This window comes from Lampris incognitus, chromosome 6 (assembly GCF_029633865.1).
Source record: "Lampris incognitus isolate fLamInc1 chromosome 6, fLamInc1.hap2, whole genome shotgun sequence".
Taxonomy (NCBI): domain Eukaryota; kingdom Metazoa; phylum Chordata; class Actinopteri; order Lampriformes; family Lampridae; genus Lampris; species Lampris incognitus.
Genome location: NC_079216.1, coordinates 28,661,918 through 28,682,123, shown reverse-complemented (window position 1 = coordinate 28,682,123; position 20,206 = coordinate 28,661,918). Strand labels below are relative to the sequence as shown.

The window sequence follows — 20,206 nt, the reverse complement described above, 5'->3', positions numbered from 1 at the left end:
TGCTAGAGTATTTTCTCACCTGAATCATTTAAACACAGACGTCACATTCTTACAAGAAACACACTTGCATAAAATAGACCACCAACGACTTAGCAGACCCTGGATAGGTCATATTTTTCACTCTACATTCAACCTTAAAAACGAGAGGCACAGCCATCTTGATAAATAAAAAAGTAAATTTCATTCCCTCTAACATCATCTGTGACTCTAACGGGCGATATATTATAGTAGCTGGCTCCCTTTATCAAACCCTGGTTGTTCTTGTCTCTGTATATGACCCAAAATAGGATGATGAAGATTTTATGAAGAAACTTATATCGTCACGTCCCAATTTACACACTCACAAGCTAATATTTGGAGGAGACATTAATTGTGTGATGGATTCCAGTCTAGACAGATCTAGCTCTAGAACAGTTACACCTTCCAAGATGTCGCAAGAGCTGGCTACCTTTATGGATCAGTGCGGCTGTGTCGACCAATGGAGATTCTCTCATCCAACTGATAGGCACTATTCTTTTTATTCACATGTCCATAATTCTTACTCCTGTATATATTATTTTTTTATAGATAAGACACTTCTTCCCACAGTAACCTCAGTTGAATACTCCTCTATAGTTAATTCTGACCACTACCCTGTGATACTTGACTTGAGCCTTGAAAACCATCATAGAGAGAGTCACTTCTGGAGACTGGATTCCACATTTTTGACCGACGCTAAATTTTGTAATCTTATCACCCAGTCTATTGACCTCTTTGTGGAGACTAAAAAAACTGACGATACCAGTCCATCTTTATCATGGGAAACCCTTAAGGCATTCCTTGGGGGCGAGATAATTTCATATACCACTCACCATAATAAGGTGCGAAAGAGATGACAACGTGAGCTTACAGAGGCAATAGCTGATCTAGACTTTCTCCATCTCCTGAACTGTTCAAGGAGAGACTTGCTCTCCAAACTGAATCCAATCTTTTGTCCACAAAGGATGCAGAGAAGATGCTGCTTAAAGCTCGGGGAACATTGTACAAACATGAGGATAAGGCAGGGCGCCTTCTCGCACATCAGTTGAAGGGGAGTATGGCCTCACAGCAAATTTCTCAAATAACCAATAACTCAGGTTCACTGACATCTAACCCCTCTGAAATTCATGAGACTTTCAGAGCCTATTATTCTGATCTATACAAATCTGTTTTACCTGATAATGCTGACATGTTAAATTTCTTTAATGGGCTCAATATTACTAAATTAACGCCAGCACAACACAAAAACCTGGAGACACCTCTAAATATAAATGAAATAATGGATGCCATCAAGTCAATGCAAAGTGGGAAATCCCCAAGACTGGACGGCTATCCTGCGGAATTTTATAAGAAGTTTTCCAATCGGTTGGCACCTTTGCTTTTGGAGATGTTCGAGGACTCTCTCTGAAATGGCACACGACCACCAAAACTTACCCAAGCCTCTATTTCACTGATGCTTAAAAAGGACAAAGATCCCAATTTATGCTCTTCTTATCGACTTATTTCGCTTCTTAATGTTGACGAAAAGTTACTTGCTAAAGTCCTTGCAGCTAGAAACGAGACTATTTTGCCCTCTATAATTTCAGTTGACCAAACAGGATTTATTAAAAACCGTCACTCCTTCGCAAACATACGGAGACTTCTTAACATCATTCACTCCCCAGCCCCTCCATCTAATCCTGAGGTGGTTATATCTCTCGATGCAGAAAAAGCTTTTTATCGAGTTGAGTGGAGCCATCTGTTCTTCACATTAAATCAATTTGGGTTCGGAGAGAAATTCACATCCTGGATACGCTTACTGTATGCTTCCCCACAGACCTGCGTATGTACCAACAATCAGCGATCACAATTCTTTCCCCTCTCAAGGATGCCCGATTTCCCCCCCTCCTTTTTGCCATTGTTATTGAACCTTTATCAATTGCTCTTAAGACTGATAAGTTATTTTCAGGTATCAAAAGAGGTGATGCCAAGCACAAAGTATCCTTGTATGCAGATGACCTACTCCTTTGCGTTTCCGATCCAATAAGTTCCATTCAGCATATTTTAGCCACTCTCCAATCCTTTAGTAACTTCTCTGGGTACAAACTAAATATACAGAAAAGTGAATGCTTTCCTATTAATCAATTGGCCCAGGAAATACCCCAGTCTAATATTCCCTTCAGATTATCTAACACCAGGCTTAAATACTTAGGAATAAATATTACAACTTCCATCCACTCTCTATGTGAGGAAAATCTTACAGCTCTAACAGCAAAGGTGAAAACTGATCTGCAGAGATGGAACAGCCTACCCCTCTCCCTAGCAGGTAGAGTACAATCCATTAAAATGCTCCCCAGATACTTATACTTATTTCAAAGCCTACCTATTTTTTTACCAAAACATTTCTTTTGTCAATTGGATTCAATAATTTCCAATTTCATATGGGGGGGTAAAATCCGACGAATTCGTAAATCTATGCTCCAGAGAGGGAGGTTACAGGGGGGACTCAGTCTACCAAATTTTCAATTATATTACTGGGCTGCTAACATGCATAAAATTGCGCTCTGGATCTCAGACACTGATTATAATTTGATTTGGTTAGAAGCTAACTCTTTTCATTCTTCATCCCTAAAAGCATTGGTGTGTAGCAGTCTTCCATTTAAGCCTAAACAGCACTCCTCTAACCCCATAGTAAATACCACTCTGAAAATCTGGCAACAAATTAGGCAACAGTTCAGCTGGACTTCTCTGTCCCTAGCTACACCTATCTGCAACAATCAACTCTTTCAACCAGCCAAGATTGATTCGAGATTTGCCGTCTGGCGCATTCAAGGCCTATCCTGCCTGGGTGATCTTTACGTTGATGGCCTGTTTGCTAGCTTTGCACAATTAGGTTCCACATTCAAACTTGAACATTCTGATCTGTTTCGGTATTTTCAAATTCGCAACTTTGCCAAATCCAGCACCCCAGCATTTCCGCAGGCTCCGCTGACCTTGGGCATTGACCATCTTCTTGCAGTTACTGACTTGTCAAAAGGCCATATTTCTTTTGTATACAATCTTTTATCAGCAACAACTTCCCCTGCTCTGCTTAAGATCAAGACAGGCTGGGAGACTGAACTATGTATCACTCTGTTCGATGATTGGTGGGACACTGCAATACGTTCAATACACTCATCCGCCTCTTGTGTGAGGCTTGGTCTCATTCAATTCAAAGTCCTTCAAAGGATCCATTTTAGCAAAGCAAAACTATCAAAGATTTACCCAAACCTCTATGGTTTTTGTAACAGGTGCTCTCAAGCACCAGCAGACTTGACTCATATGTTCTGGTCATGCCCGAGTTTGACGGAATACTGGAGGTCTTTCTTTAACCTTATATCGGAGATATTGGAATTGAAACTGGACCCATCGCCTCAAATTGCTATCTTTGGTGTCCCTGAGGAGGGAGTTAAAATGACTGCTAAATAAATTAATGTAATCTCCTTTGCCTCTTTAATTGCCTGTCGCCGTATTCTCCTCCTATGGAAGAATCGCTCAACCCCCTCAAACATGTCCTGGCTACGGGACTTAATGTCATTTTTGAAACGGAAAAAGATCAAATTTGCTGTCCGGGACTCAGGTGAAAATTTTTACAAACACTGGCAGCCTCTTATCTCTCACTTTGAAACGATGCGCTCTATCCCATTGGACTAGGGCAGTGGATGTGTGATTTGGTTTAGACAACGGTGTACTATTCTGAGATGTGCATTTGCATGCATATACATATAATGTATATATAGGTACATTGGGCATGCGTTTATGTTGGTGGGTATGCATGCAAATATATCAATATGCGAGTGCATACACCTTCGACTGTGGCCTCATGGGGTGCAGGCGGCGTTTGGGGGCAGATTGTCATGTGGATTTGGTGTATTACCAATTGTCCATACCTTTTTTTTTTCTTTTCTTTTTTTGTTATGTATGTTTTATGTATGTACAAGTATGTTGTACTTTGTCTTTGCTTATTTAATTCACTCATTTATTATTATTATTATTATTATCATTATTATTATTATTGCTGTTGTTGTGGTTGTTTTTGATGTTAGCTATTAGGGGGGAGACAATGGTTATCGATGTCTTCCCCTTTTATATACGTATACGTATATGGGTTTTTTTTCTTTGTATTGTGTGCTTTTGTTGAGATGCAGGGGTTGGGTGGGGTGGAAGGGTGGGTGGGTGGGTGGGTGGGTGGGTGGGAGAAGAAAATATGAAAAATGGTGACTTGTATTCCCAGTATTGTTTGTTGTTTGCTTGTGTTTCACCAATAAAAAAAAATTTTTTTAATTAAAAAAAAAAGAACTCAACCCCATAAGCAGAAAGACACGCATCTTATTAAAGACCATAGGGGAGAAAAAGATAGTTAGCAGTCACATGGTGTCTGGCTTGGAGGTGAACAGCTTAGATTGCAACAATTTTCTGGGGCTCCCAGATACAGACCATTCTAGTAACAAAAGGTAACATTCTTTTACAAGAGGATGTCGACAAGTGGCCTCATCTTCAGCAGGTGTTACTCCCAAAAATAGATGCAGCGATAAGACTGCTTATTGGGACTAATGCACCCAAGGCTATTGAACCCTGGCAGATCACTGCCAGCGTAGATGACAGCCCATATGCTGTAAGAGCACGACTTGGCTGGATCATCAATGGACCTCCCCGGGAAGGCACTGGCCACAGTACAATAGGTGGGCTGATACAGGTTTCAGCCAACCGTATGTCAGTTGCCAGACTAGATGAACTCTGGAGTCAGCAGTTCAAGAGTGACTTCCCTGAGCGCGAGCAAGACGATAAGCTGGAGATGTCCAGAGAGGATCTTCAGTTCCTTGACATGACCTCACAGTCAGCTAGACTTCTGGAGGGACATTACAACATCACCCTGCCACTGAGCAATAAGGACATGAAGATACCCAACAACCATAAGATAGCTGAACAGCACGCTCTGAATTTAAGGTGGAAGTTTGTAAAGAATCCAACATTCCATGCAGAGTACTCAACGTTCATGGGTGGCATCATTGATAAGGGCTACGCCATGAAGGTACCCAGCAAAGACCTCAGCCGTGATGATGGTAGAGTTTGGTACCTACCGCACCACGGGGTATATCACCCCAAGAAGCAGAAGGTCAGAGGGGTCTTTGATTGTGGAGCATCTTACCAGGGCACCACTCTGAATGACGAGCTTCTTCAGGGAACAAATCTCACTGGCACTCTCCTTGGTGTCATCACCAGGTTCAGGCAAGAGCAAGTGGCAGTGATAGCCGACGTGGAAGCAATGTTCCACCAGGTTAGGTGCCAGATAAAGACTCTGACCTTCTCTGGTTCCTCTGGTGGACATCAGGTGACATCAATCAGGAGATGGAGGAGTACAAGATGGTGGTGCACTTATTCGGTGCAGCCTCATCTCTGAGCTGTGCCAGCTTCACCCTGCGGAAATGTGCCGAAGACAGCAGCGATCAATCCAATGTCCAAGCAGTTGACATGGTGCTGCACAACTTCTACGTGGATGACTGTCTTAAATCAGTCCATTCAGGAGAAGAGGCAGTGTTGCTGTACCACACCTCTTAAATCAATCCATTCAGGAGAAGAGGCAGTGTTGCTGTACCACACCTTGCGAGCTGTATGTGGAAAGGGTAGATTCAGACTCACCAAGTGGGTAAGCAACAGCAGGGCTGTGCTGTCTGCCATCCCAGAAGATGTGAGGGCAACAGAGGTTAAAAGCCTTGACCTGGATCAAGATGCGCTTCCCATAGAGCGTTGGGAGTTCACTAGTGTACCCAGTCCAACAGCTTCAGGTTCAAGATCATCATACCAGACAAAGTGCCCACCAGGAGAAACATCCTATCCTTCATCAGTTCTGTTTACGATCCATTAGGTATCTTGGCACCAGTTGTGCTCCCAGTGAAGGGAATCCTGCAAAGGCTCTGCAGACTAAAGCTACGCTGGGATGTCCTGATAGCTGATGAGTTTGCTCGAGAGTGGTCTGCTTGGAGGACAGGGCTTCACCAGCTAGTTGACCTCAGTATCACTAGGTGTTTCAAACCTGCAGGTTTTGGTGAAGCAGTATTCAGCCAACTGCACCACTTTGCTAATGCTAGTGAAGAAGGTTATGGGACAGTTAGTTACATCCTACTGAAGAACAGCAGCAACGAAGTCCACTGTGTGTTTGTCATGGGGAAGGCCAGACTGGCTCCACTTAAGCCCATGACTATCCCGCATGGACAGGGAGCAGAACTGCAGCTGAATCTCCAAGAGTCTGTGTTCTGGTCAGACAGCACAATTGTGCTGAAGTATATCAGAAACAGAGAAAGCAGATTCCGCACTTTCGTTGCTAACTGATTAGAGACTATCTTGAAGATCTCTAAACCATATCAGTGGAGATATGTTAATACCTGACAGAACCCTGCAAACTACACGTCAAGTAAAGAGCGAAACAGAGAAACCCATCCAAAGTCATACTTGGTTGCTGGGGCCAGGTTTTCTTACCAAGCCTATGGCTCCCACCACGGAGGAGTCTCGGAGAGGTTGATCAGGTCTTCAAGGAAGATCATGAGCATCACCCTTAAGCTACAGACACTCGACGAGGAGGGCCTACACACCCTGTTACGTGAGGCAGAGGCCATCATCAACTGTTGGTCTATAACCAAGGTGTCCAGCGATCCAAATGATCTGGAAGCACTTACACCTAATCATCTCTTGCTCCTCAAGACCAAGCCATCTCTACCCCCAGGCCTGCTCGATAAGCAGGATCCCTATGCACGCAGGAGGTGGAAACAGATCCAGTATATGGCAGACATATTCCGAAAGCAATGGACAAGATAATATCTACCACAGCTGCAAGAGCGCCACAAGTGGTCCCATCCATCTCACAACTTCACCACTGGAGATCAAGACTAAGACCAGTACACTGGATAGGCCCATCATGAAGATTTGTCTCCTACAGGAGGCTGAATGAGGCAGTGGTAAAGACTGTCCTCCAACTGGGGCCAAATGCTAGTAACCTCTGAGCCCCAAGGGAAATGGTAAATCAAGCAACGAAGAAAGAAGACTGCTTAAATAGGAGGAGTTCGATTTCTTTGGCGCCGCGTGTTGTATATAGTTCGAAACTGTCCCCGGTTAAGAGTACAATTAGGGGCTGGTATGTGGGAGCCAAGTTTTGTTTATATGTGTGTAGTTCTATAAGTAAGTGCAGTCTGTATTGGGTTAATAGCTTATGTAAATTGAGATAAATAAGTGATTTCATTGAATAAGTTAATAGTACTTGTTAAAAGACAACTAATAATTATTTGATTTAATTCATGTTGATGCAAGTATGATATTTTGTAAAAGGCAACACTATGTGAACTTTCTGTTAGAACGGCGATTTAGGTTACTGTCACTTTAAGAGACAGGTTTTGTGGGTTTACGAAGGGGACTCGGGAGAGCACACATTTTGTTTTGTGGAGTTGAGGCTGAAGTAGCGACCAAGCCACACGTTTCTTACCATAGTACAGTTGTTGATTAAGGAGAACTTAACCTTGAACATTCCTGTAAGAAGATACGACCAACTGTGAAATAAAATACTTGTTTTATCCTTTCTTACATCAGAGTCCTGTGGAAGTTTTTTCCTTCTCAAGTTAATGTACACGAGTAAAGTCCAGGCAATCGTTGAGCTTCAACCCCCACAAGGACAGTTCTTGGCAAGCCAGCATCTTCACTGGTCTCTACTTACTGTCAATCAGTTTGCGTATTCATGAGAGTCTTAGAAGTGAGGAGGTGTTTTCTTTGCAGAATGTTTTCAAAATATAGCTAGCTCTTGCAAATTCCTGCACAGGATCGATTGACCTCAATATAAGCCTGATATTTATAATAATGAACTGATAATATTTTATAATCATGTTTTTGAACTTAGACTCATACATGAAGAAATTAAGAGAAAAATTCAGCTCAAACTGACTAAAGCACACCAAGAACAATTTGACCAAGGCTTGGACTAGTTTCCTATGGCCCATAGGCTAGGCCTCCTGCATAGGGTGCATTTACTTAGGAAACTTTACTTCCCCCAAAATACTGAGCAACAAAAACAGTGAATTAATGTGTTAAAAATGCAGGCCAATTTGGCAGCAAAAAAAAAAATCTACTTTGGAAATGGGATAAAATCTTGAGCAAGGGGGAAAATGTGTTCAGTCTAACCTGGTGAAGGCAAGAGAGGAGTGGGCTTAGGCTGGGAGATGTCCCCCATGGGCCCAGGCAACTGCCCCCCTGCACCTGGTCCAGGTTGGGACTGAGAGGGTCCAGGTGGAGTAGGGAGCAATGGAGGAGGCTTCCCCAGGCCTGGAGGTAACATGTTGTCCCTCGCCCCCTCTTCAGTGGAGGCTGGAGTGAGAAGGAAAGTAAGTTGAAGACAAAAAAAAAGCACAAAAAGAAGATCAAGAATTCTATGAATTCATAGATGTGTGTCTGTGGAAGAGCAGCAAGAGTATGGGTGTTTAAAGGTATTAATATGTTTTCAGTGTGACACCCTGTTGATGGTCTTGACGGGAGCGCAAATATTCTGCGATGGTTGCCAGCTCTTCTGAGTATAGGTGCATCCCGTCTGCCAACAGCAAGAGAAGCTGGCGTGTGTCCGAGGGCACAGCATGGCGCTCAATCTTCTCTCGATCTAGAAAGTCATCCAGCAGCTGGGATGCCCGTGCCGCCACATCTGCAGGGTCCCTCAGTGTGGGTTCTTTAACAAGTCCACGTCGGTACTCTGCTGTGACAAAGTCCATGGCTTGGTCCTTGGGCATGTTACGGTGGACTAGGTGGAAAATGGTTGGATTATTAGTGAGGTGTCAAGGTTTAAGGGGAAAAGGAGAAATGATAAGTCAAAAACAACATCACCTGCAATAAAAGCAATCACAGTTCTGACTGGTTTGTGATGATGAGTCCTTGCGGATATATATACATTTTTAAAATGGCATGTTAATTAAGCTATTTTAAGATGAAAGCGTTTTGATGCGCTTGGAGCGATAATCAGTTAAATCTTTTTGATATGTTGTTAAGGAAGTGATTTTATCAATTGTTCAACATTTTGTTATTTACAGACCATATTCCTGCACATTTTTACTGGTAGTATAGGCCTGATGTGATGGTGCAGAAAATAACCAGTGCAGTGTGGTTATTGTTCACATGATGCAAGTGCAGCTTGCATCAACTTAGTGGGCCATTACATCATATATCATTTTTCATGTATTTGCTCAGAATGTATTTTTTTGTTTAAACTGAGTAATTAAACCTAATTTTACAGTTTGTAAAGACAATTAGGACATTAACAGTTTGGGTTATTAATATACTGAGTGGTATGAAGCATGTTAGTGATACAATAATATTACCTGGTACAGTATTGTTATTTTTATACTTGAGTATGAATATTTCACAATTTATTTCTATTTAAAAACGTGAAGATGGTTTTTTGTAAGTTGTTAACACAACATATTGTCATGAAAAACTTTAAAATGAGAAAATAAAAAAATTACGTTGGATTTTCTCGTGTGCAAATGTCAATGATATTGGTTGTGAAAACACATTTTAGTGTATTAAAAAATTGCAACAGTCACCATCACAAATGGTGGACCTAATCAGATTATGTATATTTTTATCAACTGAAAAAGCACAAGAATATGCAATGAGTATTGGCCAAGTATTTCATTTGCCGTCCATAAGTACCTCATAAGGAAAACTTGAAAATGGTATCAAAGTTAACCCATGTAGTTTTTTTAGTTGATTTTGGTAAGCCTTTGAGACAAGTGGCAGTATTTCTCCAAAATCAATACCAAATTTAAATCTTGTTGCACTACGTGTTTTCCTGGTTTACCCATTTAAATCCACGAGAGGCAAGAGAGGGAGTAAGACTGCAAACGCCTGATGTTTACTGAAGGGGTAAAGCAAAAATAAATCACTGAACTGTTGTGTATTACTTTTGTAAAAAACTGCACTTGATAGACAGAAATGTTGGAAAGTCTGCATACAGCTCAGTGGAGTTCAGAAAGGTTGAGAATGACAACTCTACTATCTGTCATGGTTGTGTGGTCTGGGCCATTGGGGCTCGTCTGTTGCCCATCCCCCAATTAGTATTTCCGCTCACCATTTACCTGAGTAACCCTGATTGCCCCATTTACCTGATTGCCCATGCTGTACTCACCTGATCCCCAGCCCTTATTTGGCTTGTGGTTCCTGTTCCTGCCCTGCTCACCTGTTCCCCATTTCCCTGATTGGCTCTCCAGCAGGTTATATGTTCCCCCTGGCGCTTTGTCGGATCGTCTCACACAGACACACATAAACACATATTGACTCTTGGTCACCGGATGCGCCACGTCCTGTACACGTCCTGTACCCTGAGCGGTCGTGCCGCCACCTCTAATGTCTGTGCCCCGAGCGACTGTCCCGCCACCTCAAGACACCTGTACCCTGAACGGCTGTCCTGCCACCTCAGCTGCCTGTGTCCCAAGCAGTCCTGCCTCTGTCCAGTCCATGCAGCTGGCCTCACAGGCAGCTGCCCTGCTTGTGCCGCCAGCCTCCCGAGCGGCTGCCCTGCCTACGTCGCTGGCCTCCCAAGCAGCGGTCCTGTCTGCGTCGCCGATCTCCCGAGCAGCTGACCCCATCCGCCGGAGCTGCTCTGCCCTTCAGTCCTGCATCCTGGTCACCCTCCAGATCAGTTGCATCCATCGGTCCAGTCCTCAGGCCATCCGCCTGAGATCCTTGGCCCCATTCATCCACTCCCAGACCTCTTGGTCCCGAAGCCCTGCCCCAGACCCCTCTGTCCCCCCGCTTTGTGCTCCTGGTCCGTTTGTTTGGGACGTCTGGAATCCGTCCCTTGGGGCGGGGGTCCTGTCATGGTTGTGTGGTCTGGGCCATCGGGGCTCGCCTGTTCCCCATCCCCTGATTAGTATTTCGGCTCACCTTTGCCCCATTTACCTGAGTAACCCTGATTGCCCATGCTGTACTCACCTGATCCTCAGCCCTTATTTGGCTTGCGGTTCCTGCCCTGCCCTGCACACCTGTTCACCATTCACTAGTTGGCAAGCCCGTTCCTGCCCTGCTCACCTGTTCCACATTTCCCTGATTGGCTCTCCGGCAGGTTATATGTTCCCCCTGGTTGCCCTGGTGCTTTGTTGGATCGTCACAAACATACACACAAATGACTCTTGGTCACCGGATGCGCCACGTCCTGTTTCGAGCCTTCCCTGCTGTCTGTAGCGTCTGTTCATGCTGCCTATAAGTTCATTTATTTTATTAAAACGTTTTTCTAGCCCAGTCTGTTCCTGAGTCGTGCATATGGGTCCTCTGTTCCTGCTCCTGGTGTGACACTATCTAGTCAAACAGAATAAAACATCACCTCAAAGTCAGTCTTGAATCCATTGAAACAGTGGAGCTCTCTCCAAGAGGTCAACACTTGACCAAGGTTCAATATCCCCCATTAATCTAAGGAGCCTGCAATAAAACACTAATTTCCATCCTCAACTGCATCATTACATTTGCACATTTTTATCTAACTAATTGTCGACGAGTCATGATTAGAATATTAATGTGGAAAGAAACCGACCTTAAAAGAAACAAGTCCACAGAATTCTATGCATCAGATTCAGGACTCATGACTCTCAAGTCCATGAAAGTGGAAGCCCACGTCTACTTAACACCACTCACCGGCCAGCTAGGGGCGTATTAGCTATGGCTCTGGCCAAGAATGGAAAAGCTCCCTTCTCAACATTGTCTCAAATCATCCTACCATTAGCTAACTTGTCTATAACAGAGGAGGAGGAAGCCCAGTGTAACAGCCCAAGATATACCCCCTGGCCAGACTATTCCTGGGCATAAACTTGACTAGCTTGTTTTATACCCTGGGTATATTATGGGCAAGTCCAGTTTATACCCTGGGGTATTATTTAGGCTAGGCTATTTCATACCCCCATAGGCCAGATTATACCCCCCACATTCAGACCCGGGGTTAAAGTGGGCTAGCCTGTTTTATACCCCGGGTATATTCTGGGCTAGTCCAGTTTATTACTCTGGGTATTATTTAGGCTAGGCTATTTCATACCCTTCTAAAACAGATTATACCCAATTACATTACATTAAATTACATCACAGTCATTTAGCTGACAATTTTACCCAAAGTTACTTACAATAAGTGCATTTAACATAGGAAATCAGGAGAACTACTAGTCATCAAAGGTCATAAGTGCATCTTCACTCTAAACAGCATCTAAGAGCAAAACCAGTGCTAAAGTAAAAGCGCAAGAAAGACTTTTTCTTTTTAAATGAGGTAATACAATAAGTGCTAAGAGCAAGTAACAGGGTAGTAGTTCTTGAAGAGGTGAGTTTTCAACCTGCGCCGAAAGATGGGCAGTGACTCCGCTGTCCTGACATCATTGGGGAGTTCATTCTGCCACTGTGGAGCCAGGACAAAAAAGAGCCGTGACCGGGTCGATCGGCAGCAAGGGCCTCTGAGTGACGGGGCAACCAGGCGTCCCGAGGCAGAAGAGCGAAGTGGTCGGGCGGGGGTGTAGGGCTTGACCATGGCCTGGAGATAGGAAGGAGCTGTTCTTTTCACTGCCCTGTAGGCTAGCACCAGAGTCTTAAACTGGATGCGAGCAGTTACTGGGAGCCAGTGTAGGAACATGAGAAGGGGAGCTGTGTGGGAGAACTTAGGAGGGTTGAACACCAGACGAGCTGCAGCTTTCTGAACAAACTCCAGAGGTCTGATGACTGACGTCGGGGCACCAGCAAGGAAGGAGTTGTCATAGTCCAGCCGGATGACCAGAGCCTGGATGAGCACCTGTGCCATTTCGTCAGTGAGGAATGGGCGAATCCTCCTGATGTTACAGAGGAGAAATCTGCAGGAGCGAGCAACTGATGCAACGTTTGCAGCAAATGACAGTTGGTCGTCCAGGATCACACCCAGATTCCTCGCAGTCCAAGTTGGCGTCATCACGGTGTTGTCAATGGTGATGGCCAGGTCTCAGTAAGGGCAACTTCTCCCTGGGAGGAACATCAGCTCTGTCTTGTCCAGATTGAGCTTCAGGTGGTGTGTCGCCATCCACTCCGACATGCCAGTCAAGCACGCAGCAATGCAGGTCTCTACTTGTGTGTCAGAGGGAGGGAAGGACAAGATCAACTGGGTGTCATCGGCATAACAATGGTAAGAGAAGTCATGCGAGCGACTAACAGAACCCAGGGATGTCGTGTACAGGGAGAACAGGAGAGGACCCAGAAGCGAACCTTGTGGAATGCCTATAGTCCGTCTGCAAGGCTCTGACACAGATCCCCTCCATGTCACCTGGTAGGAGCAACCCGTCAGGTAGGATGCAAACATTGAGAGTGCAGAGCCTGTGACACCCAGCCCCTCGAGGGTAGAGAGGGGCTGGGTGTTAATATTAATTATCCAGATTAATACAACGTATTCCATTGTGTCACTGATCTCACCTAGCACCTCCATTGGTCTCTTGGGTTGCTGGGCTTTGTCCTCTATGGTGTCACAGGGGCGGTCAGGAATGGTTGGGTGCTCGAGGTCATGGAGAATATCTGATGATGATGTGGCATTTGTGTAGTAGATATTGAGGTTACTGGCGTGGTAGGTGTTACTTAGGATCTTCTTGGTTTTTACATTTTTTTGCTTGAAATGGCCTTTGCTGAGTGACTCAACAGTATATGGACCAGTCCAGCGAGGCTCCAACTTGGATCCAATCCTGTTGATATGTCGACTGTTTTTGATGTAGACTATGGACCCTGTAATAATCTCTTTGTTGCTTTCATGGCGACGATCATAATTCTCCTTCTGACGAGACTGCACTGGCGATGCTGTTGGAGACTGTGGAACAGGGGTCTTTACAAATGGTGTGAAGTGTCTGCAGAACATCAGGGCTGGCTGAGTCTGGAAGTGGTGCAGGTCGATGGGCAGCTTGGCAGTGCGGCCGTACATCACTTGGAAGGGCATGCACTTTGTTGAGGCATGAATAGATGTATGATAAGCAAACAAAATGCCTGGAATGTAACTGATCCCAATCATCGGCTTGGTCGCTGACAAGGTTACTCAATGCAGCCTTGAGTGTCCTGATATCACGTTCCTTTTGGCCGTTTGACTGTGGGTGGTATGCAGAGGCTACATGTTGATCTGTCTGGAAACAGTCCATAAGCAAGTCAATAACTTTGGTCACGAATTCACGACCTTGGTCACTGATAAGGGTGTCAGTGCAGCCTAGTTGACATACAACAGAATAAAGGAACTCTGCCACTGACTTTGTGCTCTTGTCCGAGATAGCTGAGGCTTCAGACCACTTGGAGAAATGGTCAATAATGGCGACGATGTACTTGTTACCGCTCTTAGTTTCTTGAAGAGGGCTGATAATGTCAATCCCAACCAGACTCCAGATCTTGGCAAATACAGGTATGGGGTTGAGTGACGAAGCTTCTTTGCTAACTTTGGAATTACTGACAAAATACTTCGGACATGCCTTCACGTATTCTTGTGCATCATTCGTCCTGCCTCCAGTAATATCACTGAGATGTTTTACTGAAGGTTTTCTCTCTGCCAAAGTGCCCTCCTGTAGCTGGATTGTCATAACAGGCCTTCAGACTGTTGGGCACACGGGTTTTGACAAGAGCCTCCTTATCTCTATGGAAGAGAGTTCCACTGTCAGCACAAAGTGGCTTTGCTGTTTGACGAAACTGAGACTTTGCATTCATGTGCTTGGCAGGATCCAGGTCATAGATATGCTGAGGATACTTTCAGACAGAGCTGGTGTAGAAGTTCAAAATCTGGTTGTACAGGTTATCATCCATGATGGATTTTTGTTTGAAAAAAATGAATAAAATTGAATAATACACATGTAGGCACCCAAAACTTCACACTTCCCTTTGCCCTTCCTTCCTTCTTTATTTTCTTCCTTCTGTTTGCTATTCCTACAAAAACATATTTTATCATTGTAATTATTTAATTACATGTATAACAGTTACTAGGGCAAATTGTCACATGGCCATTCCTAGCTATAGTTATTAAAAATATAAAATTAAAGTATTCACTGCAGCGCCACCTAGTGATGCAGTTCCATGAGTACTGAGGTGCATGATAAAACGGAGGTGTACTACATACATGTAAACTTTCAAATCTCTATCACCTTCCTAGCCAATTAGCTTTTGGCTAACTAGCAACTGTTTTTAGCCCTTTTAGCTAAGCTAATACATATTTTAGCTTAAAAACAACGAAATGACAGCAAGAACTTGCTTTTTAACACATATATGTTCACTAGGAACCTTCCTAACCTTGATCTATCAATCTGAAGGACATTTGCATGCATTAACAGTGTGGGGGGGTATAATCTGGACTAGAGGGGTATAGTTTGGCGGGGGGTTAATCTGGCCTGCTACACCAGATCACCCAAGGGAACGAAAAGGGTAAAAAGGAGTCACAGCCTGGGGCTGAAGTTGTAGAGGCACCGAACCTGAAATGCTCCCTTCCAAGAAGCTGAGACGACATAATAAATCTAACAGTTAGCCTAACGTTAGCTGTATACACCACACGTTAGCTGTCTACATCACATTTGCGTTATGACAGAAAATGAGAATTGACATGCAGACAGAGCAAGAAAGAGCAAGCAAACTTTTAGCATCTTTTTCAAAGAAAATGAATTAATTCAATATTAATAAATGTCACCAAATCCTGCTTCTAGCATTATATTAAGTGTTTTTAATGCCTTAGAATCCATGAAATGGTACTTTAGGTTTTATTAAAAATCAACCACCCCCAGCATAATACAATTACCATCAAGCCACTTTCATAGTTTAATAAGTCAAGTCTTCTGATATTTTTAAGACATGGGCAATGAAAAATGTTTAAATTCATGCCAACAGATTTCTTGGGAACTCTTGGGCCTAATCCAAGAAATCATTTAGGTAGATTCTGCAAAGAACTTGTGTGGCAAGAATTAAAATGACAACAGAAGAATTGAGATGACACTTAGGGAAAGCAAAAGAAAGCAACTCCTATGTGTTTGACAATGGAATACTAATGGGTTTTGTCACAACCAATATAAGAGAAAATCCAACATAGATATGTTTGACCAAGTTTAAGCTTTAAACTCATGTCAGATTGTAATTCAAAATGAAATTTCAACATTGAATGTCTTTTTTCAAGGGCTGATTAGGTGTGTGCAATTTTCTGTGTAAATCTTGAAATGCACTGACCAAGTTTTTTTTTTTTCAGATTAAAGAGGGCATAAAGGATTTCCTATTTGAAGAGAACTAGAACACATATTGTTATGACTTTTTTGGAGTGCAAATCCACTCATCAGAGTTTGGCTAAAAGTGGTTAAGTGTTCCAGTAGGGAAACTAAATGCATTTTTGGTGGATGCACAATCCTCATTTTGGATTTGATCCATTTTCAAATTAAGTGACAATATAGAACATTTGTTTTAACAAATCAAGAACGACATTTTTACATTAAGATTTCAGATGTTTTCTTTTTGTGTGATAATGCCTCAAAGAAGCATAGGATGGTGGTGCGACCATTTAAGGAGGTTTTGTTTGATTTAAAGGGTTGAGGCATAGGGACTTACTTTTGAGGGAATCGGAGAATATGATAACAGTGCAGGAGGAGAGCGCTACATTTGTCTGCTCCACCAGAATACATAACGGTGAGCCGTCTGCTCGAACATCCTGCAGGGCCCGGGTTAGGCCCGACTCCGACTGAAGGTAGAGCATTTCCACAGACAAGCCACGCTCCTGCAAACACTGGCCTAGCGTTTTGGGGTAATCCCTTTGAGAGGAAGAAAAACACTTATGTCATTCAGAAATTATGAACTTGGCGATTAACCTGGAATGTGGGGAAACCTGGTAAGTGAGTAATCAACTCACTTTGAACCTTGTACTGGAAAATCGGTGATTTGTGTTGGTTTACATAATGAAAACGTCCAAAGTATTCATTATTTGTGCAATGAAATCTATATGAACATGATGTTTTTAGATTTAGCCAGCACTTAAGAGTATGTTGCGTAATACAGTAGAGACAAATTTTTTGACTCTCTCGAAAGGCATTTTATAATGCAAGTATTATTTGGGTTAATCTCTTACTGAAAGAATGAACAAAAATGTATTTATTGCCAGGCTAAAATACTGGCATTTTATGCAATATTCATTTATCAATATACTAATAAATTTGGTCAAAAGACTTTTTTGCGAGCTTTGTTATTTATGCAAACGTAGTGGTTTTGTGCCAACATTGTAGCTTATGTGAAAAACAATGCTTTATAAAATCAGTGTTTTTGTTGCCAATAGAGTACATAACATATCTGCCAACAGCGATTTATTTACTCAATAGTTACACATTATATAGATTAAAGCACTGTTAGCGTTGTCACAAATTTTGATTCTGTACAGATACAAGTCCAAATGTCATGGTTCCAATTTAAAGCAAACTATAAATTAAAAAAAGTAATGTGAAAATTAAAATTTACAAAATATGGATATTGGCGAAATCAATTCAGATGTCATAGGACCAGAGATACAAGAAAGAAGGTGCAGTTTAGGGATATGAACTAAAACCGTTTTATAGCTTGCTTTCAATCGACAAGATACAGTCATTAGGATAAAGTCAATTTACCATTTAACCTAGTTTAGATTCATTTCATCATTTTGCAAGGATATGTTTGGGGAAAAAAACCTATTAAAGAGGGAAATATTTTGCCACAATGACATGTGTGTGTGTGTGTGTGTGTGTGTGTGTGTGGGGTTCTGTTTTGGAGTTCATATAACAAATGAAGATGTGTCACAGATTTTGAAAGCAATACCCCTGCTCACCCCATTATCTTAAACCATTATCAGCCCAATGCTTATGCTCACTTGGATAACTGCACCCTTGGAAGGAGGATAAATCAGCAAAAAAAAAAAAAACCGGTGAACTCATTTTTACATCATCGTCATCGGTGGTCACTCAGGGTCGAGTCGGACTGTCCTCCTTCTAGGTCCTCATGGGTATCCTTGTGGGAGGATGCCTACAGGTGACAGCTTTATACGTGGAGAGGCTGATGTGCCTGCAGCCACCACATGGTCCTTGGCAGGGGGTGGCCAGAGTCCAATGGCATGGAGAACCAAGACGATTGGGGACCACTCTCTGTTACAGCCATCATCCACCTTCACTGCCGTTGTGACCTGGAGACATATTCCGCCAGTTCGGCCGTTGAGGTCTTTGTTGGATCACGCTTCGCCTGGAACCTCCCCCTTGACCTATCAGCCTTGGGTGACCCTACCAGGAGCCAAGCTCTGGATGGCATAGCTTTGGGGATCATTAGTACACGCAAGCTTCTCCATGGCAAGGTGGCGATCCAGAAGATTTTACGTCATACAGCTTAACTCAAACCATGCAGGTTGCCTGATGCTGTCCAAAAGATTAGCTGTTGATGTGGCAAAATCAACTATTATTCTGCCTTTTGAATAAACTAGGTTAGAGCACTTTGAAATATAAAATTCACCAAAATTAACAATTTTAACAATTTATCTGTGAAATATACAATAGTTGACTAAATTGTTAAAACTGCATTATAGATTGAAGTGTTTTGTTCATAAGCCATTTAACATGCAGCTGTTTCAACTGTGTCTGTCATTTGTATTTAATACCACTAACCTTCACTAGTCAGTCTTCACATGTTCAGTTCAGTTTATTCCTTTTTCAGTCTAATATTTAACATTTGTTTTATCAATATATTGTGTATCTTTTTCAAAATGACAAATACTATATTATTGTCAAATGAAGTCCTTGCATTTTCCCGCAACAAGGAGTAAATGCAAAGCAATTTGCTTCTTCATTTAGCATCAGCTCAGTAGAGCATCAATGTGAAAATGTCACCATGTTTTGAAAATGTGTTATTTTGATTTATCAATGCACAAAAACAAAAAATAAAAAGTTGTACATTAACGATATCAAGTTTAAGTCTGTTTGAGATGAGTCATTTTGTGAAAAAATGTAATATAAGACCCATTCCAGCTGTTGAATCAACCCAACAGCAATGGGCCCCAATAATGGTCTCCGATTCAAGAACGTTCAAATTTAGGTAAGCAGACTGAATGAAAATGTTGCAGTTGGAATGAATAACAGTTAATTTGTTAAAATTAAATTTAGGATGGTGGCATACACTGCACATTCCTAAGTGCTGAAATTTTAAATTTGATTTAAGAAACATTGTTACAATGGCTTAACGTAAAGGAAGACAGGGGTATAATAATGTGAATATGCGTTTTTATTATGAGAATCTATTCCTAGCTGTTTTTTAAGAACGTGTTTCAATGTCAGTCTGCTGATCGGCAGTGTTTTTTGAATAATTATTTTTCAAACTGAATACTTAAAAAAGCACCTGGGATTCAACTGATTAAGTATATGATACTATGTGTGAGTGATGGCCTTAGTCAACCTTTTCCCTTATTTTTGACTTTTTAAAAAAAAGTGCCATGCGATATATTTTGGCTTTCCTGAGGAGCAATATGACTAGTAAATTTGAGCAGAGGGTGCTGAATGTTACCAACTAAAACAAAGTAAAAGGGGCCAAAGTGCTTTGTATCCGCTACCTTTCTAATGTTTTTTTTCTGTTAGATTTTGTTTGTCTTGCTTGCTTTGATTTATTTTTATCTACAACACTGAAGGATAAAAGTCAGACTTCAAGGAAAAATTACAGCATCTTTAATGCAGACAAAATATGTACTTCCCGTGAAACTGCAGACTGTTGCAAATCTGCTGCAATTTTAAAAATACCATTAAAGGGAACAGAATTAGAAAGCTCCAGCCATATATATACACCATTAAAGGGAACAGAATTAAAAAGCGCCAGCCAAAGCTCCAGAATACTCTAAGTGTTCTGGATATGCCTTAAGCATATCTAGAATACTAAGTGATCATTTGATCGTGGAGTAACTGTCAGTGAAGTACGTCCACATGGTATGCAGAAAACAAGATGCCTTTTCAAGGTTATCCACGTAAGTGCACTGTAAAAAATTAAGTGAACCATAACAACACTTGGAACTAATTTTCACACTTTTACGCATTTAGACCATTTATGGAATTCAAGAACAATGTTCAAGCTGGTGTAAAAATCCAAACTGTGGATATAGTGATATGTTTCCAAAGATGGGGCCACGTGGGCCACAAGAACCATTTATTTCGATTCTCTGAATTAA

At 42.3% G+C, this 20,206-nt stretch overlaps 1 protein-coding gene across 1 annotated transcript in view; it reads right to left on the bottom strand.

The window, feature by feature from the left end:
* Window positions 1-20,206, bottom strand: part of si:ch211-216l23.2 (uncharacterized protein LOC565061 homolog) — an 80,428-nt gene that overhangs the window by 22,383 nt on the left and 37,839 nt on the right. Inside the window, exons 5-7 of the mRNA XM_056282734.1 lie at window positions 16,600-16,799; window positions 8,528-8,806; window positions 8,200-8,382 (exon numbers count right to left, since the gene is read on the bottom strand). Of these exons, the coding sequence (XP_056138709.1) occupies window positions 8,200-8,382; window positions 8,528-8,806; window positions 16,600-16,799 (662 nt within the window). The remainder of the gene's footprint in view (window positions 1-8,199; window positions 8,383-8,527; window positions 8,807-16,599; window positions 16,800-20,206) is intronic.